General features: G+C 42.0%; 1 protein-coding gene across 3 annotated transcripts in view; it reads left to right on the top strand.

The window, feature by feature from the left end:
- tesk1b (testis associated actin remodelling kinase 1b) overlaps nucleotides 1-12,214 on the top strand; it is a 29,664-nt gene extending 17,450 nt beyond the window's left edge. For all 3 annotated transcript variants that reach the window (XM_080450715.1, XM_080450713.1, XM_080450714.1), the window contains 6 exons: nucleotides 717-799; nucleotides 3,747-3,837; nucleotides 5,226-5,309; nucleotides 7,917-8,003; nucleotides 9,048-9,144; nucleotides 9,782-12,214. In XM_080450715.1, the coding sequence (XP_080306841.1) occupies nucleotides 717-799; nucleotides 3,747-3,837; nucleotides 5,226-5,309; nucleotides 7,917-8,003; nucleotides 9,048-9,144; nucleotides 9,782-10,821 (1,482 nt within the window). In that variant the 3' untranslated portion in view covers nucleotides 10,822-12,214. The remainder of the gene's footprint in view (nucleotides 1-716; nucleotides 800-3,746; nucleotides 3,838-5,225; nucleotides 5,310-7,916; nucleotides 8,004-9,047; nucleotides 9,145-9,781) is intronic.
- Nucleotides 12,215-20,642: the final 8,428 nt, after the last annotated feature.

Below are 20,642 nucleotides of genomic sequence, written 5' to 3'. Positions count from 1 at the left end.
GCCCTTTTCCTAATTGTAAGCATAACTCTTTTATTTTTTTAACCATTAAAAACGACCATTTATTTTGTCAGAACCAGGAAAATGGTCCGCACAATGTCTATTTCTCAAATTCTACTATACTTGTGGGGACATTTGCCCCTCAAAAATATAGTAATACAAGTACACAGACAGACAGACACTGAGCTTAATACATGTTTTCAGATAGCTCCTCCAGAGGGACCATGCCTCCATGGTAGCAAGAAACATGTATTACGCACAGATGAGTGCACAATAATCTACGCTCCCACACACATGCATGTACGTAAATGGCTCTTGCAACAAACAAAAAAATCTGTTAATCAAAAGAAAAGAAGGCTTTATGCATGCAAACATGCATATCACCACATGCATAGCTAGAGCAATGGACCTTTGTTGATCTCAGTGGAAATTCACTTCATTGCAGTTCTGGAACGCAGGACAGATACAGACAGAGATAACGGCTAGGAGTAAACAGATAGATAGAGTTAATTAAAACGGGTAGTAACGCACAGGGATTAGGAATGAAGTAAGGTACCAACATCAACTTGCACAGAGGTGCATCTTGCGAGATGCAACACACACACACACACACACACACACACACACACACACAGAGGCTTATAACAGTATATGCATCAGACACACAGTTATCAGAAGTCATAAAGTCATGTGTGTGTGACCTGTGTCCCTCTGTATAGAACTGCCTTGTGCGCTGGGAGAATGGTGTGTGTTCAGCCGTGGTTGGGGACTTTGGTCTGGCAGAGAAAATACCGGAGTACAGGTCAGTCTTAACAGTCTATTCATCAAATTTCTATCAACACACACACTGATTAGATAAGACACTCCCAATATACTGAGCCCCCCCCACCTTCCTCTTCCTCTCTCTGTGTTGTTTTATTGCACGTGTTGTTGTTGCATGCCCTTGTATGCCATGTGGCAATGCCAACTGTCTGGTCGCTTCCTCTGTGTATGAAAATAATTGAACCCTAGCGTCTCCATTCTGGGGCTAACCTTTTGGCAAAGATAGCAGATCTACAAGCTGAAGCTCACAATGTATCGCAACGCGTTGCGTTGTGAGCTTTTAGACCAGTTATTTTCAGCTTTACTTAGAGAGTCCATGTAGAGGGAAATGGTAGCAGACTTAGTACAGAGCCCTGGGGGACCCTGGTCAACTAAGTAGGGGTGGGGTTTAAGTGGTTAAGAAAAAGGTATTTTTGTCTCTGCCTGTCTGTCTTTGCAGAGACACTTGGACGAGACCTAACGGCACACACACAAAAAAAACAAGAACCATTACTCACACCAATGTGTAGTGTAATTTTCCAAAATATGCAACCTCGTGGGTTATCATCCCGCCATCTGTGGAACTATTATTAACAATCCCCATTTCAAGGGGGAAAGAACGGGGTGGTGAGACCGACAGGGTGCTTTGACTCACTGAGACGGTGTCAATATTTAATCTGTCCTGTCATGACGTACCTGACACACACACAGAATGTTCCCACTCGCTCAGGGCAGCTGTGCCTTTTATTATGCCGTGACATTTATGTGGCATATTTTATTCATCACCATCAATTCTCCTCCAGTCTGCGTTGACTATAAATGCCAAGCTAGGACCATACTGGTGGTCTGGCATTAGTGGCATGTGTAGCCCACTGAATGCGTCTCACCCCACGGTATACTTGACCATTTTCCAAAGCATACTGTTGTTGTTTGGAAGAGCAAAGTTACAGGAGCACTACTCGTATTCCTCAAACCACCGGTCCTCAAACCACCGGTGCTCATGGAAGGGAATAATATTCAGGAAAAAGGAAAAGTTATGACCAAAAGGGCATAAAAGGTCTCAATGAATTAAAATACACTGAATATACTGTAGTTTGTTAGATTTCCGAGAGCCAGTGTTTCCGTTAATCTCATGAGGAAAAAAACTTCTTTAATTTATTTAATTTTTTATGGATTTTAAAGCACAGATTCATTTAAATCTAGCCAAAATTCTAATTCTTGACTGTGGAATGATGTTAAGCCAAGGCTAAGAAAACAATTAGGAACAGGCAGACCAACCTGACCTCAAAGAAATGCCAGGGAGGTTGCCCCTAGCATCCTCCACAAGGCCATATATTGGTGCCCCCCCCCACACACACACAGATCCCATTAGCGCCGTCATACTCCCCCGCAGTCTCTTTAGCGAATGTGTCAGCAGCAGTCATTTTGTAAACATTCTACTGGTGCTGAGAGGAGACAGCTGCTGCTGCTGTAACCTGGTCTGTGCCGATTGCACGCGTGTGTGTATGCATGCATGTGTCTGTGCACACATGCACTTGTGCCCTAATTATCAATAATAACGCCTGCTCTCAACTACCTTATTTTGTAATATTTTGTGGGTCTCTGTGATTTTGTATGCCAATAGCTATGCAGCACAGAACCTGTAAACTATAAAATCCTGAGTGTTCATTTAACTAAGTGTGTAAAAATGTACCTGTGTGCGTTCCAAACTTTACTGCGTCTGAGAACGCAACAAACGAACAAATTGGGTGTGTGTTTTACTGGCGCAGTGGTGCTGTACTTGCAGGAGGGAGGGAGGGGGGGGGGGAGGAGATGGCAGGAGGGTTTAGGACAGAACTCCAAATAAGGTAAAACTATTCCAGACTACCATCTCTCTCTCTCTCTCTCTCTCCTTCACTCCATCTCTCACACACTTTGCATATACATTTTACTTTTACGTAATTTTTTTGCTATTCTGTCTTCCTATTTAGTTGCTTTGTTCTTGCAAATTCTGTCATTCTCCCTCCCTGTCTGAGCACGGCTGCTCCACTTTATAAATTGGATGTTCTCTCTGTCTCCGTCTCTCTCTCTCTGTTGCCCGCTCGTGCTCTACCTCTTATTCTTGTCCCTCTGTTCGATGATGTTTACATTGGGAGCCATGACTTTGTCAGTTCTCTCTCCCCCCATCACTTCCCTCCCTGTATTTTTGCAGTATCATAGCCCACAGTAGCAGATGGAAATAGCGCAGAGAGGAAGTGTCTGCCAGCAGGGGTGTGTGTGTGTGTGTGTGTGTGTGTGTCTGCATGTGTGTATACAAGCACATTTGTCCTTGCACTTTCGTGAGTTCCTTCCTTTTTGTACGGTCAAAGTTTCACCACAATATCACCACATTAACTGAAACACGCCGCAGCCTTATGGATACAGAAGACTTGAGCGTGCATGTACACACACACTGCAGGGGTTGACCCAGTAATACCCCTGCTGTTGCGATGAACCTCTATGAACTAGAGCTAGACATTAGGCATGCTTGCTTGGCATTTATCCCCATGTGAAATCCTGGGTTCTCGCACCGTTCTAGAAAGCCCAAGTAGGCGGAAAAGGGAATGGGAAATGAATTTGACAATTTGGAGGTTTTGGGAAATTCTGGATGAAGGGGGGAGTTAATGGTCTTTTCCTGATGCATGTGACTACAGTTTCTGCCATTGTGGTCACACTGTTATTTGACGTGATGTGATATGTATTGTGAACAAGAATATATTGTCATATGACGATGCTGTGTGCCTGTTGGTCGGCTATTTTCGCTATCTTTGAAAACTGATTGTTTTATATATTTTTTTAATCTTTTTTACAATCCAACTATTCAATATTTTTGGATAATCTTCATCTCTCCATCTCTCTTTCTCTTCTTCTGTCACTGTATTTTTCCATCACTTAACCTGGCACCCATGCTGTGTTGTCCCTGTCTACAGTGAAGCAGAAGACGAGGAGCCTCTGGCCGTGGTGGGCTCCCCCTATTGGATGGCTCCAGAAGTGCTCAGAGGAGAGGTCTATAATGAGAAGGTAGTGACGGATTGCTTTCACTAGCTCTGTAATATTCCAAGAGTTCAAAGTACATAGTGGGTGTATGATAGATATGATGACAAGCACTCAAACAAAGCCTGTACAAAGCAGATATTGAAACCAATATGTCAGCCTTTAGATACTGATTAGTTAGCCCAGGGGTCCTTGAGGGTGTTCCAGAAGGTCCCCAGAAAAATATGTTATCAGTATTCAAATTATTTAAACCACTTAAACCCTATTTTATATCCTACATATTTCTATATAGCTTGTCAATCTGCTATTTTTGAAAGATTTTTGAAAAATCCAGAAATTCTTTGAACATTTGAAAAAATAACCAACTACTATAAGCCAACTACATATAAATGTGGGGGTCCTTAACATGAAAATGTTTGAGAACCACGAGTTATCCTTTGTTTTTTTACAAATATAAAATTTGTGTTTACTTTTCAGGCGGTGGTCTTAATATTTGGGAGAGGTTTCACTAACTGGCCTATATCTAACCTTTTAATTTTTATTCATCCAAAATTTATCATCACTAGCCAAATTTGGACCGAGGCTAATGGGATTTGGTTGTGGACATGGCAGATGGCAATCAACTAAAATGACTGGGCTAGCGTCCAAAATGTTAAAGTTACACCCCTGGGAGGAATGCTTTGTGGCAGTGCTAGTACAGTTGCATACACACTTGAGTATCTACAGGGTACAGCTAAGTGTAATCACTCTCATTGTCTGATGGCATTCAAACGTTTGAAATGTTGTTTTAGTATGTCGACAATTTCTGCATGTTAACATCATGACAGAATAAAAACAAGCATTGTTCAGATGCGGTTAAAGGAATACTTCACCCCGAAAATGACCTTTCTATCAATTACTCGGCCCGTGAAGATTTTTACCTTTATTACAGCGAATGAAGAATCCCAAGACGAAGAAAATACTTGGAAGAATTTAACAAAATTATATAAAAAATTTGTTTTATGAACTCCAACAATACTCTCACAGTATATTCCATATGTCTTCTTTCCTGTCCCTATCCTCAAATTAAGGACACGGGACACTTTATATTATACTGTCAGAGTTTGTGTGAGAATTATTTAACAGATTTTTATATAGTTTTGCTGTTGTTGATCTTCGACCCCATTTTCTTCAATTCATCAAGTATTTTCTTTGTTTTTGGATTCTTCATTCACTGTGAAGGAATGCGACAAAAAAAACAAACAGGAATTCAAGGTTTCACAGGGCAAATAATTGATAGGAGAAAAAAAAGTAATTTCGGGGGTGAAGTATGGATGGAAGGAAGTAACAAATCTACACGTGTTTTATGAATAAGTGTTTGATGAGAAGGTTTTGGGATGAGAGATGCTCACAGGCCTGTCTCTGTCTCTCCTCAGGTGGATGTGTTTGCATATGGGATCATCCTGTGTGAGATTATTGCCAGGATACAGGCTGACCCTGACATCCTGCCACGCACAGAGGTACCGGTGACAAGTCTTTCATCACATCGCTTCTACCATTCACCTGTTTTAATATCAGCAGTCACTCTTTATGCTTTTAATTTGTCAAGGTTTTCATCGAGAGCGATATTGCATTTGATATATAACATGCATAGTTGTTAGCAGTATCATAGTTTTGTGCTTTATTTGGAGGGATTGGAATCATAGACTACTTATAAAGTGCTACACTTAACCCATGTTACAAATGCTCAATTTGTTTAGATACCATGAACCATAGCGTTGACCATTCTGGGCATGTCATAATAGGCGAACATTTGGCAAAAAACAGCAGATCTGTTGTGTCAGATGTGTCGCAACTCGTGATCTACAGTATTTGAGATCTGATTTATGGCAAAGAGATTTGGTTTAAACTGACAAAAGGAGGTGACCTAGTATAGACCCCTGGGTGACCCCAGTCAGTATATATAGGGTTTTAAGTGCTTAAACAATATACATTTTAAAATAATGGGTAAAACTGATTTATTGCATACCCTAAAATAAATCTATCGTTTTTCATGACACCGACTCAAAATGGTATCTTATGGCCTCTGATGACTTAAAAAACAGTGAGCTTTATCCATTGATGTCTGTGATCATTTAGTCATAGTGGTTGTCACATTTTCCAAATGAATCTCTTTTAAAGAAACTCAATGAACGGTTAAAGGCAGACGGAGGACTTGTAAACCAGCTTATTGAATTTGTGGTAGACATGTGTCCCATGGGGCTCACTACCGGGTCCATCAGATTAATTATTACATCCATACCCCTGGGAACGGGCAACAATATGGTGCTGAATATGTCTCCACCTAGTGGTGATCAAACTGCACTGCACCCTTTTCAGCCTCTGGTTAAGATTACTCCTGTTTTGTTCGAGGAATATCTCACCAAAAGTGTCAACTTTACAAACGGTTAAGGTTGTTTTGGTATAATTTGATTTCTAGATGAAAAAAATTGTGTTTAATATTTAAAAGATGGCATCATTTTGTATTATGTGAATAGTCCCCCCCCCCCCCCCCAGGCGCATATAAAATTACATTACAACTATAATTGTTTAGAAACTAGACATATTGATTGCCATGAGGGTGTTTTGAGGACTGTCTGTGCTGCTGAATATTGACATCTTAGGAAACAAACGTTTCATCTGTGGCTGCTTCTAGGCCTTGTATTGATTCTTCACTGCCCACTATGTTTCTCTGGCATAAGAATAGCCAATAGCAAGCTGGTTGCTTGCCAACATGGTGCACATCACAAGTTCACAACATGCACTCTCACTCACACACAACATTTCTGTCAAGGCAGAAACTTAGAATCTTCATATTTAAACCTTTTATGTTTGTTCGTAAATGAATGCCCTTCATTGTACAAGAGTGTCGCACAAAAGTAGGGCGGTTTAGTAGTGGATATTATTGATATTATGATAAATATTTAACCAATGAAAAGTATTAACAAGAGCTTGTTACTAAATAGTGATTAGATTGGAGATTGGATCCATTGGAACACAGGTTATTTTTTCCATTCCCTGACATTTTTCATTTTTTTAACATACAAGGATAGATAGATAAATAGATGGATAGATACCTTTTATTAATCCCGCGGGGGAAATTCAGGCGTCCGAGACGGCACAGCAGTACATTTCACAGATACAGGCAAGAAGTACAGTAGGTACAGAAGACTAACATCACAAATTGACAACCTCAAAAACTCAAAATGACAACGTTGCGAGGCGTTGTGAGCTTGTAGATCTGCTATTTTCACAATATTTATCTGTGGAAGCGAGTCGAACTAAATGTAATGCCTCAACTCTTACATTCCAAGTGCTGGTCAGGGTGGGGGGTCCCCAGTTCAAATATGATTATTTTGGGGGGGTCGCGCCCTGAAAAGGTTGAGAACCACTGCCCTATACAATCATCCTGCCTGATGCAGAACAAGAAGAGAGTAGCAAGGTTAAGCAAGGTTAAGCCTAGCTATGACATCAGCACAAACCAGTACCGTTACAAATGACAACAGAGTGGATGTTACAGCAACCACACAACGCCTACTGAGCAGTGGTGGAAAAAGTACTGAAATGTTTTACTTAAGTAAAAGTTTCAATACTGCGATGTAGAAGTACTCTGTTACAAGTATAAGTCCGGAATTCTAAATTTACTTGAGTAAAAGTACAAAAGTATTGGTATGAACATGTACTTAAAGTACCACAAGTAAAAGTACAAAAATGTTTGAAAATAGCAGATCTACAAGCTCACAACGCGTCGCATTGCGACGGGTTGTGAACTTGTAAGATCGGCTATTTTCAAATAGCCTATGTATAAAATAGGGCTAAAGTGGTTAATGTATGTTTTATAATGTAATAATTTGTATCTGAAGTGTAACTAGTAACTAAAGTTTTCAAATAATTGTAGTGGAGTAAAAGTACAATATTTGCCTCTGAGATGTAGTGGAGTAGAAGTAAAAGTACTGAAAATTGGAAATACTCCAGTAAAGTAAAAAATACCTCAAAAGTGTACTTAAGTACAGTACTTGAGTACATGTACTTAGTTACTTTCCACCACTGCATACAATGCTAAACTGTGAATTGTGTGTGTTCTGTAGGACTTTGGTCTGGATGTGGAGGCCTTCCGCCACATGGTGGGGGACTGTCCCCCTCACTTCCTGGACCTGGCCTTCACCTGCTGCAATGTAAGTCAGATGTTCTCCTCGAGGCCTGTTATCTTCTATCCGCTCTCTTGGGCGTTCTAATGTGCAGCTGGAAGGTGTTCAATGGAGTGGTGCAGTTATTAGTTGAGCCGCGAAGCAATTGCCACACTATTGTAGCGAGGCCATCTTGTCTGTCTGTATATGTCACCCTGCCCTCAATGACTCGGTACTCTTATCATCGCCAAATCACAACACATGGCCATGAAACTTCATATATTATAGTATCTATCCCTAACCGAGCCATGTGGCTAAAGTATGTCCACCTTTTAAAGCATGATTTATACTTAATTGCCCACCGCAGTCATAATTTGCAATGTTGTGGGATACATGTACGGCTAAATGCTGGTGTAGTGTGGGTGTTTTACTACTGAGCCCTCTGGAGGTGTTCTGAGGGAACCACATTTGACTCCATATAGTGTATGTGTACTGGAAGTATTCTCCAGTGTTTCTCAATTGGGGGACATGTACCCCTAGTATTATTGAATAGAAAGCAATTCTTATTTGCACATTATTTGAAAATTAGACTTTTTTAAAAATAAATCTGCACAGGAGACATTAATTGCAACTCTTTCACTCCATTTCTTTGTAATTATCTATAGATGGAGATAGTTATTAGATCTATTCTTCAAAAGGTGGGCATCATATGCTAGCTATCGTTTTCTCTTGTAATTTTCTAAGCAACAGCTTGTAGTCCGGTAAAGGGTGCACTTGCATTCAGAGATCAGGGAAAGGCGTACTAAAGCCAAAAAAGATTTATAACCACTGATTTAAGAAGTTGTTTAAATTCTCCATGTTAGGTTTTTTTTCATAAAGTAATGCCCTACTTCATCACACAAGAGTGTCACACAAAAGTAGTGAAAATAGCAGATCTACAGGCTCACATGACATTACGTTGTGAGGTTGTAGCTGGGCTATTTTAAGATGTTTTTAAAATAAGGATGAAAAAGGAACGGTTTCCACCCGACAGCAGCGATATACTCACTCTATTGCTGTCCTGTCTCTGTCACCCCCCCCTCCCCCCTCCAGATGAATGCAAAGATCCGTCCGTCCTTCTCTCAGATTGTGGAAGAGATGGAAAGGAGAGAGGCTGAGAGGACGCCAAAGGATGAGCCAGCGATTACGAGTGAGTCATCCGAGTGTGTGTGTGTGTGTGTGTGTGTGTGTGTGTGTGTGTGTGTGTGTGTTTTATGTCTCTCTGGGGGTCCTACAATCCAGGGAGGTCTCAGAGCAGTCTGTGGGGTGCACTGCCAGCTCATAGATGTTATCACCCTAGTGCTATGGTGCTCAGACATTGAGTCGTGCAGGCTGAGGTCCAGATGCTTGTTATTAACTATCGGGGGCCAGCCAGACTCCCAGGGTGGCCTACGGCTAGGAATATATGAAGATGTTTGTACAGTATACACCTGTTCCTTGGCGTTTGAGCCCTCCTGGAAAGGCAAGGGGTTTTTCTTAGGGATGTACAATATTTTCTTTCCCATGAAGCTGCTTGAGCTGTAAATTATGGAGCCATTAAACGAATGGAAAAAAGTATTGCGAGGGGACGTGAAACAGAATTGTTTCATTCCTCTCCCATGGCCTTTTACGTGCGTACGCTGTGTTAATTTAACTGGTCAGGATGTTGCAGTGTACATATAATGTATTGCGGGAAAGGTATAAGAACACAATTGTGGTGTTGTGCAGCTTAAAGCGGCTGTAGCATGACCTGTTTAACCGTGATGAAATCATCATAGTCTCTGTCTGTTTTCTTCTCTCATGTTCAGTAATGACTCCAGAAGTCGGCCCCCTGCGCAGGAGCTCCCTGTGTGTCCCCGCTGACACCCGGCTCTGCCGCAGCAAATCGGACGTGCTCCCCCCACCGCTGCTGTCCACCCCTCAAACTCGGGTGAACCCCTTCTCTCAGCGAAAGGACCTGAAGGGGGGCAAGATCAAGCTGTTTGACACTCCCAGCAAGTCGGTCATCTCCTTGACCTTCACCCTCCCCCCGCCTCCCTCCCCCACCAACGACGCCACCCCTTTGTCAGAAATGCCAGTGCGTCCCAGGAGTCACCGGCGCTGCAACTCGCTGCCCTGCACCCCCCCTCCGAACCTCACGTCAAGCCCTTTCAGTGTCCTTACAGAGGAGGACAGGGGACCTCTATCTAACGCGTGCACCGTGGACACCGATACGACGGGACTGAGTGAGAGAGAGGAAGAGAGCAATGAGAAGCCGCTGCTGGAAGAGGAGGAACCGAGGGAGAACCCGACTGACGAATCCCTTGAACCTCTGTCTTTGTACGGAGACCTCGGGGAGCCCATGGACTGCACCAGCTCCCCGGACACACTGGACACATCCTCGTCTCCTTACTCCAAACCCTCCCCGCCTCCATCCCAGCCCTCTACACCTCCTCTATCCAACGGATGGGGTACCACCAATTCCAACGGCCCACCGTGCCTCCCCCCGCTCTCCCACCTGGACAATAACAACGTGGTCATCAGCAGCCCGCCGAGCTGGGCCACCTCTAACGGCTACCATTCCTCCCCTGCCGGCGACCCCGCAGGCCCGTCTCCGTACGGCTCCGGCAGTGGTCACTCCGTGGATCAGGAGGAGGTCATCTCCTGCCCTGGCTGCTGCCTGGCGGGCCTCCGCTTCCCCTCCATGTGTTTGCGTGCTACGCCGCCACGGAGGAACCCTTACAAGAACCTGAACGGGGACCACGCGGCCTCCCGCGGGCTGCTCTGCCCAGGAACCAAAGGCCTGAACCCCATGACCAACACCACCAACCCAGAGCCAGGACTCTCCCTGCCAGGGGCTCGGACATAAGTCTCCACTCGACACCAAATGTACCAGGAACCAACCGGGAACCGGGGGAAAAGACAGTGGGTTCACTAGCTAGCCGTGGCATTCTGTTGTTCACCCTGTTTTGTAGGTTGCAGAACCGTCCTCTATAAGCTTCTTGTTATCCTTGGGTATCCTCAGCAGGTGATGGTTTCTTTGAGCAGAACTCTTTTCTCCTGGCTCCACTCAGCCAGCATCGTTCCCTGGTGAGTTCCCCGCAGGCCATGTAGAACTGTGAGTGGTAGGATTTGGCTCCTTCTCCACGGCCATCTCATTTCATGCGGTCACCAAGCTGGATGCCAAACTCTTGCTCTGCCACGGCAAAGGCCAGCTGATTGTTCCTTCCACATTCTGCGAGCATTGGGGAGTACCAGTCAGTCCGCTCAGGTCTGCGCTGGTCCTTCTGACGTGTAGCTGTGCCCTGTCTCTGCTCCCGATGCATCCTCACATCATCTGCCCTGTCCTGGAAATGAGTGGGTCTTACTAGTTTGCACAGATTTTAACTCAGCAATACCCCACTTCTTTTCCAAACATGTCATTTGCTGCAGATGGAGCACAGACATAAAGATTGGATTTGTCTACAGGAAGCAGACCCCCCCCCCCCCCCCCCACATTGACTGATCTAGGATCAGATTACTCCCTTACACCCCTTTGCTTTTTTTCGCTTGAGCCTGTAACTGCATTAAAGGATAAGGGACCATTTTGACCACTAGCCAGTGGCTCGCCTGGTAACGTGGACTCTTGACGCCCTCTGCTGGGCTGGGGTTGTTACAACTTGGATGTCAGCTCTGCTGTAAAAGGACATGGAGATCTCACCGAGGTCTGTGACAGACTGATGGACGATGACAATATTTTTTTTCGGCATGAAAACACTTTTATTTCTGGTCTAGATGGCTGGATGGTGTATGTTTCCTACTGTAAATGCTTTTTGACTGATGATAATGATGCTACGATGAGGAATGTCATGCCTAGTATTACTGTTGCGATGATTATGATGTTTGATGCTGTTTTGAATGAGTGGGCAGTTTTGCTTTGTCTTTGATTATCAAGAGGTGTATGGTGCACTTGTGGTGTATTCTACAAGTCAGGGAATCACAGCGCGTGTGCGATTGTGAGCGTTCAAATCACAATGGGTGGTGAGTGTGTGTGTGAGTGTGTGTGTGTGTGAGAGAGAGAGAGAGAGAGTGTGTGTTTGTGCACAAGAAGTGGTGCTTTGTGTATGCATGTGGAGAAGAGATGAGCAGGTGGTTGAGAGTGTGTGCCATACACTGTTCTTATGACTGAGTTATTTTTGTTGTTGCTGTATGGCCTCCTGGTTGCCTGGTAAAAGCACTTATTTAAAAGATGGCATTGAATAAAAAGATATAGAATGCAGTGATTCTGGAACGTTTCTCTCTTTCCTAAGCCTGTATTCCTTCATTTGCCTTGAAATGTAACTGTCATGTCTTCTTTATTAATACACCTTTTTATACAAGTGAACAACAAACGGAGGGGGAAAACAATCAATTTCATGCGGGGTAACTTTAAGCCTAATTTATACGAAAACGAATTGATTTAGGTCTCCTAAATCACCATGGTGACATCTTTGGAATACAGTCCAGGTAAACATCGTCACAAAACTGTAATTACTCTGTTCATCACTGATTAGTACTTACTATGGGCTTATTTCAGTACAGTAATGATGGTATTAATTCAATACTATCGAACATGGGCTTATACAGACATGTAACTCAACTGGGTAAAGTCTTTTCATAAATGTAGCTGTGCCAGGCACCAACAAAGATGCTTCTTGACTGGTTCAGTCTGAGTTTTGTGTGAACTATGATGGACGGAGTCCCTCTGCTACACATGGCTCCACTGGACTCAGAACGCCTGCTGCAGTGGGATGCCAGTCCTACTGTACAGTACACTAGCCACAACAAGAAGACATGAGGGTATGACTACTGTATACTCCAACCTGTATACTGTTTTGGATTGTTACTCTTTTTCATACACGCACGCACACACTGGTCACTCGACTTTTGCATTTGAATTTAAATGTTAATGGTCAAAAGCAGTGGTGTAAAGTAACTAAGTACATTTACTCACGTACTGTACTTAAGTAAAGTTGTGAGGTATTTTTTTACTTTACTGGAGTATTTCCAATTTTCAATACTTTTACTTCTACTCCACTCCATCTCAAAGGCAAATATTGTACTTTTACTCCACTGCAATTATTTGAAAACTTTAGTTACTTTGGAGATATAAATATTACATTATAAAACATACATTAACCACCTCAACCCTATTTTATACATAGGCTATTTGAAAATAGCCGATTTACGAGCTTGTAGATCTGCTATTTTCAAACATTTTAGTACTTTTACTTTTGGTACTTTTACTCAAGTAACACTTTGAACACAGGCCTTTTACTTGTAAAAGAGCATTTTTATATTGCTACTTTTACTTAAGTCAAATATCTGAGTACTTCTTCTACCACTGGTCAAAAGAAAACTGTGTGTGTGTGTGCATCCCTGTCATTCAGTTCTACAGTGGATGCTCAAACATGATCAAAAAGAAGGAATTAAAGGTTTGAATGAAGGAGGACTAAAAGATTCTGTGGCATTGTAGTTGACACTGTAGATCAAGGGATGAGTGTACCTCTACTAAGTAGCACGACTATTCAAAAGTAACTGATGTGTCCTGTGATGAAGGAATAATGTTGACTGCGTTTTGAGTTTTTCATGGGATGAGCAGAGAGGGGAGCCAAATGAAGTGTAGTGTGACTGAGAATGATAATGCATTATGTTTTTATGTGCAAGGAAAGTGTACAACATTTTTTTTTTACTAGAAATGGTAGATATAGCTAGATTTATTTATTTTTGTGTCATGACTCATGCACCAAAGGTGCCCAGCTCACATGGACTTATAGGGAACAACATATAAATCATTGCATAGGTGTTCAAACTCCATTTCAAACATACAGAACATTCTTTTTTATATGAAATCTGCAACAACAAAAAAAATAAGCTGTGCCCTAATAGAACACAAAAGTAACTAGGAAAGATCATTTAAAAATATAAGATATAATAATTTTGTCAACAAAAAAACTAGATCCAGTAGAATTAAGACTAATGTCTAAAATATGACGAACTAAATTAAATTTTATTCAAAAGACTATGACTAAATCAAAATTAACACTGCACAGCAGGACATTATGTTTCTTTCTGTTACATACAGTTACATACAGTACTATACACAGTTGAGTCCATACCTGCCAACTCTCCTGTTTTCACCAGGAGACTCCTGTTATTTGACCATTTCTCCTGGACAACTCCTGTTCTTCCATTTCTCCTATTTTGGGGGATTCCACCCTTCGGGCGGGTACTCGGGGAATAATCTCGGGGGAAACAAGTTAACAACAACACTACACTGACTACAAAACTGAAAAACGTTAATAAAAACAATATGCAAGTATAATCAATCAATCAATTATTCAGCGGTGGTCTCTTCATGTTGTAGTTTAGTAATGAATGGCTCAAGCTGCTCTCGGAGCCCCTTTTTTATGCCAGGTGAGTACAGGTGATGACCCAGACCCCCACCCCTGGCACTCCTGGTACCCCATGAAGACGAAGGCATACATTTGCATCACTATATAGGCGAGGGTCGCTCTGCTGAATGGATACGGTGGTATTGATTAGCTGCCTGCCCGCGTGAATGGACGAGGAGGCAGGCTAATGGTCCGACGGCCACTATTCTGTTTGGATTTTTTTCACTGCCTGTTTTTCAGTTTTTATCTGTCTGTCTCTTATATGTCATCATGATTTGTGTGCATGGGGATCTCATTTTAAACAAGCTTAGTGCTTTATGAGTCTTCCAGTTTAGTAGACCTTACGGTGGGTAGGCCACTGATAGCGTCACAATAATTTTTAACCACAGCTTTGGCTATTCAAAAATCTTGAAAATGTGTGCATATCTTTGAAATATATATGCATTTTTAATGCGAACATTTTTAACTAAAATCTTTGCTTCTCAGGGTCCCTGGCACAAAACTTTTTCAGATGGGGGTCTGAGGCCAAATGTATATCAATTTAGGGGTCCTTGGCATGAAAAAGTTTGAAAACCACTGTTCTAAATGGCAGTGGTTGACAAACGTTTTAGCTCAAGAGTCTTGAGGCTTGGGTCCCGGCTCCCGGGGAGACATCAAATTTCTCTTTTGGGTCTTGAGTCCCAAGACTCAAGACCCAAAAGAGTCTTGAGTCAAGACCCAGGCTCCCGGGGAGACATCAAATTTCTCTTTTGGGTCTTGAGTCCCAAGACTCAAGACCCAAAAGAGAAATTTGATGTCTCCCCGGGAGCCTGGGTCTTGACTCAAGACCCAAAAGAGAAATTTGATGTCTCCCCAGAATCATACGAGGAAGTAAAATGTATATAACAAGAATGAATTGGATATGAATCCAATGATGAGAGTGTAGAGCTTATCAACACAGTGAGTTGCAGTGTTTGTTGTTTCATCACAGGTTACTTTAGTGTCAGTCAGTCTTTGAAGGATTGGATTTCAATCTGCTAAATATGCTTCTGGGGGAACTCTCTTTGCTGGATTTGAACTCATGACCTCTGGCTCTCAAAGATGGCAGCTTATCACAGGGAGCCACCGGGCTCTCCGTATTTTACCTCAGTTTTTCATCAGATTCAAGTGTCCCTCTGGATGTTACTCTTTAAAACATGTGTTGGAGTGAAAAGTAGAAGGACTTGAGCTGGATATGAACTCTGGCCTCAGCCTCACACAGCCAGTGTCTTAACTCAGGGAACCACCAAGCACTTTCAGTTTCAAGACAGTGTTCAATCTGCTTCAAGTGTTCTTCTGGATGTTACTCTCCAAAACAAACTCCAGAGGGAAGCGTTGCAGGTCCTAAGCTGGTTTTGAACCCACGACTTCCGGTTCACATGGACAGCATCTTCACCCATGGAGCCACCAAGCTCTCCGTGAAGTTTACATAGTTTCTGCTTTAACTTGTTCTGCTGGTTGTTAGTCTTCAAAAGGGTCTTGGGATCATGTAAAAGCGTCTTAACAGTGTTTGCTGTTCCATCACTGGTGTCTTCAGAGCTTTTAAGTGTTATCATGGATGTAAGTCAGGTAAACCAGGGCCCTATTTCACGAAAGGTGAATTAGAGCTAAAGCCTGGCTTTAACACCTATCCTGGCTTAATTTAGCCAGGATTAGGGATGAATCGGTTTCATGAAAGCTGAATTATCTTGAAGATTACAGTAGCTTAGCCAGTTCACCCTGGCTAAGTTCAGCCATGACTAGATTTCACGAAAATGAATTGAAGCAAGCCTACCTTAGTTACCATGGCAATTTAGCTGTGAAGTAAGCCTGGTCAGGAGCAGGCTAACAGCCAAACTTACTTAATCCAGTGCCTTTTCCACAGTTAATTCAACACATGTGTTTGTATATGGACTCATTTGAATGACCCTGCATTCAAATAAAATGAAATCAATACAATAAGATATAATCAATGTAATTATATTACTGAAATAGTGTGTGACCATGAATCATCATTGTTTCACAATGACTCATGTGATATGTCATTGTCACTCTGTTAACACTATAGTTCATATTGTAGACGTTTGATAATATATTTGTTTTTTTTATTATAAAAAATGTCTGACATACATATATGTCAGACATTGGGAATATATATATATATATATATATATATATATATATATATATATATATATATATATATATATATATATATATATATATTATATATCTGCTGTGTGTCACTGAGCAATGGTGTAATGCTCTCAGCACAGAGATTCCATGTTCAAATCACAGTTATTTTACATAAAGAAATTCAAAACCATCTAATTCAATTATCTCTCCCTGCTGTAAAGTAGGCCACAGGGCTCTACTCTTGTACAAAAGCCAATGGATGGTTTCTTTTGATTGACCAACTATTGACTTGATTGTTTTGATTTTGTAAAATGTCAGGCATAGGGTTATCCCCCTCAAGGATCCCTGGGTCCCCGGACCCCACTTTGAGAACCACTGGCCACCACAGAATACAATTTCTCACTAAATCTATTTACTAAACCAATAACCAGCATATATGCAGTGTGCTTGCTTGGGTTGCTCATTTGGCATTTGAATCATACTCTGTTAAGACTGGGCTCACTAGCTCAGTCAGTGTATGATTACACAATGTCAAAAGATAAGATAAATAATCAACTAAGTGTTCTTTATAATTTGTTGCATTGATTACATTTTCTCAGGGCTGGATTTTGTCACCTCACTGTAATGACCTTATTTTTGGCATCACATATACAGAAGATAATAGTCTTCATGAGTTACTTAGGCTACAGGTTGGGAAAAGCCATGTGAACACTTAAAAGTTCAATACGAAACCCATAATTCAACGTTGCACAAAAAAAAAGAAGGGGGGAAACAGCGCCCCCTGCGACGTCGTTTGGACGTCCAAAACGGACGTCCAAACGACGTCTGAGTCCTCAGTCAGTAAAGTAGCTGTGTGAGTGAGTGAGGTCCGACTCGGACGTCGTATGGACGTCCGTTTTGGACGTCCATACGACGTCGCAGGGGGCGCTGTTTCCCCCTTTTTTTTTACATGGGTTCCCAGATTGCCGTATTTGTGCAACGTTGAATTATGGGTTTCGTATGGACGTAACGTTGTATGGACGTCATATGGTTGTGAGCACAGTGGGGGTAGTGTGTTGCAAAATGTATAAAGAAATAGTTGAATATATTCCTAATTCCTTCACTTCAATAAATCAGATATGATTGTTATTAACTAACTACCATAAAGAACATAATGTAAAGCAGGCTAAAATAATTATGTCAACAAGGCAGGGACGTTAGCTGGAATTATTATTATTATTATAATTACCATTATTATTATTCATGAGTCACATGACTATCAAGTATATTGGTCTCATGTTGACATTTGCTCGCCTCAATTAGTGCATTTTCCCCCCACTGATATAATAATAGTATTCTGTATTGTACAGTGGTTCTCAAACTTTTTATTTTTTAATATATATTATCAAGGACCCCCGAATTAATGTATTTGGCCGTGGACCTCTTAATTGATATGTCATGTGTGTGTTTGTGTGTGTGTGTGTGTGTGTGTGTGTGTGTGTGTGTGTGTGTGTGTGTGTGTGTGTGTGTGTGTGTGTGTGTGTGTGTGTGTGTGTGTGTGTGTGTGTGTGTGTGGGAAAAAAAAAGAGTCTTGAGTCAAGATCCAGGCTCCTGGGGAGACATCAAATTTCTCTTTTGGGTCTTGAGTCCCAAGACTCAAGACCCAAAAGAGAAATTTGATGTCTCCCCAGAATCATACGAGGAAGTAAAATGTATATAACAAGAATTAATTGGATCCAATGATGAGAGTGTAGAGCTTATCAACACAGTGAGTTGCAGTGTTCGTTTTTTCATCACAGGTGATTTTAGTGTCAGTCAGTCTTTGAAGAATTGGATTTCAATCTGCATATGCTTCTGGGGGAACTCTCTTACAGCTGGATTTGAACTCACGACCTCTGGCTCTCAAAGATGGCATCTTATCTCAGGGAGCCACCGGGCTCTCCGTATTTTACTTCAGTTTTCCATTAGATTCAAGTGTCCCTCCGGATGTTACTCTTTAAAACATGTGTTGGAGTGAAAAGTAGAAAGACTTGAGCTGGATATGAACCCTGGTCTCAAGCTCACATAGTCAGTGTCTTAACTCAGGGAGCCACCAAGCACTTTCAAGACAGTGTTCAATCTGCTTCAAGTTTTCTTCTGGATGTTACTCTCCAAAACAAACTCCAGAGGGAAGCGTTGCAGGTCCTAAGCTGGTTTTGAACCCACGACTTTCAGTTCACATGGACAGCATCTTCACCCATGGAGCCACCAAGCTCTCCGTGAATTTACTGCTCGACAAAGTCGCTCCTTTTCAGCCTGGCTTGGCGTTCATGGAACGGAATAAACCAGGCTATACGGACCATGACTTTGTCAAGCCTGGATTTGACTTAAGGCCAGGCTTATTTAATTCACCTTTCGTGAAATAAGGGACAGAAAGGAAACCATTTTAAATCACAGGGAGTTTGGTAGCTCACCGTGTTAAAAGGCTGTCTGCATATCCAGAGGTCGTGGGTTTAATTCCCACTCTGCTCTTTACTCTGAAGCTTTACTTTAAAGACATCCAGAAAAAAGGTTAAAATTGGTCAGAAACCTGCGTTGCTATGGCAAAGGTACTGATGGTTGAGCGGATAGATTGTGGTAAAAGCAGTGTTTGCTGCGTGTACACCCAGGTTCAAGCCTCATACCACCCCACATCCAGACTACACTAGCGATTTGTTTACATTCGACCGCATGGCTCATTTGCATAAGACGTTACCGTATTGATTTTATCCCACTGTTGAGGGTTAGGGTTATGTTTTATATATTTTGTTTAAGACTTACAGTAGGCTGCCTTGCCCCACTGGAATACAGTGACTGATATGAATTAATAATATACTGGACCATACGTAAAATGAAGAATACCTGATGTCAGTGACATTTTATTACAAATGAAAATAAAAATAAGAAACAGTGCAGTAACAATACATTTTCGTATAGAAGCAATTTCGCATGTAGGCCTACAATATAAATATAAATATATATTGTCTGGCGGAAACCTCATTATGGCCAAAACTGTTACTTTTCAGCATAAACATTCTGCGTTCGGAAATTACGCACCTGAGCACACTCAAAAAACAGCAGATTCAGCAAAAATAGCAAAAAAAACAAGACTCATGCAACATAATTTGGCAAGACACACCATCTCCCGTTTACTTCCTGTATCTGCATAGTCTCGCGTCTGGCGTAGCTAGCTGCGTGAAGTGGGCGGACGCCTTTTTAGGAGACCGGAAGCAGGTTGGCGTTTTTTTAGTGTGCTCAGGTGCGTAATTTCCGAACGCAGAATGTTTATGCTGAAAAGTAACAGTTTTGGCCATAATGAGGTTTCTGCCAGACAATATATATTTATATTTATATTGTACATGCAAAATTGCTGCTGTACGAAAATGTATTGTATTGTTTGTATTGTTGTAAAATGTATTGTTTTTAAGTACTTTCAAAAAGCGTTAAGCAGAATGGGGTCCGGGGGGGTCCAGGGGGTCCCCAGCAAAATGTTATTAATAAATTTGGCTCTTTTATTGCTACTTTTAACTTTTTAATGATTCCTATTGTATTAAAGCCTGATAAAAGAGTCAAACTCCCAAAATCCACCAGAATACTGGAAATTACATCTACTCTGTTGAAAAATTCCTGGGTGGGGGACCCCCAGCGTGGTCAAGAGCCCCCCCCCCCCGGGAAAAAATCTCCTGTTATCTGACGGTCTGAGGTTGGCAGGTATGATTAAGTCTAATGCAATTACACAGCCTTCAGTACTGTTCCATACTGCACATGCACACACGCAGCTGCCAGTGGAAGGGTCCTGCAGTGATGTTATGTAATGCATGGGATGATTAATCCCCTCTATCTATTCGCACTTGATTTCCTGTTTACTCTGTATCACTACTGAATGGAGACCAGTTGACAGTGGAGATGCAGTTCCCCTTTGCCTCCAGCAAGAGGTGCCCTCTGCGTAGGTGCTATCCTGTCTCTCTGCTAACTATTGACCCCTGGGTTTCAAATTCAGTGACTCTTTATAACCAGCTAGCTACCACTCTGACTACCAGGTATGGCTGGCCTAATCTTTATCCGATAATGAAGAAGAACACGCACATCCAATCCGAAATTTAGGCAGGACGAACCAGACGGGAAAATAATTTGTACTTCCATGTAC

Source organism: Gymnoscopelus braueri, assembly GCF_963280865.1.
Source record: "Gymnoscopelus braueri genome assembly, chromosome: 15".
In the NCBI taxonomy this organism is placed as follows: Eukaryota; Metazoa; Chordata; class Actinopteri; order Myctophiformes; family Myctophidae; genus Gymnoscopelus; species Gymnoscopelus braueri.
Note: the sequence above shows the minus strand (reverse complement) of the source record. Positions and strands in the feature narration are given on the sequence as shown.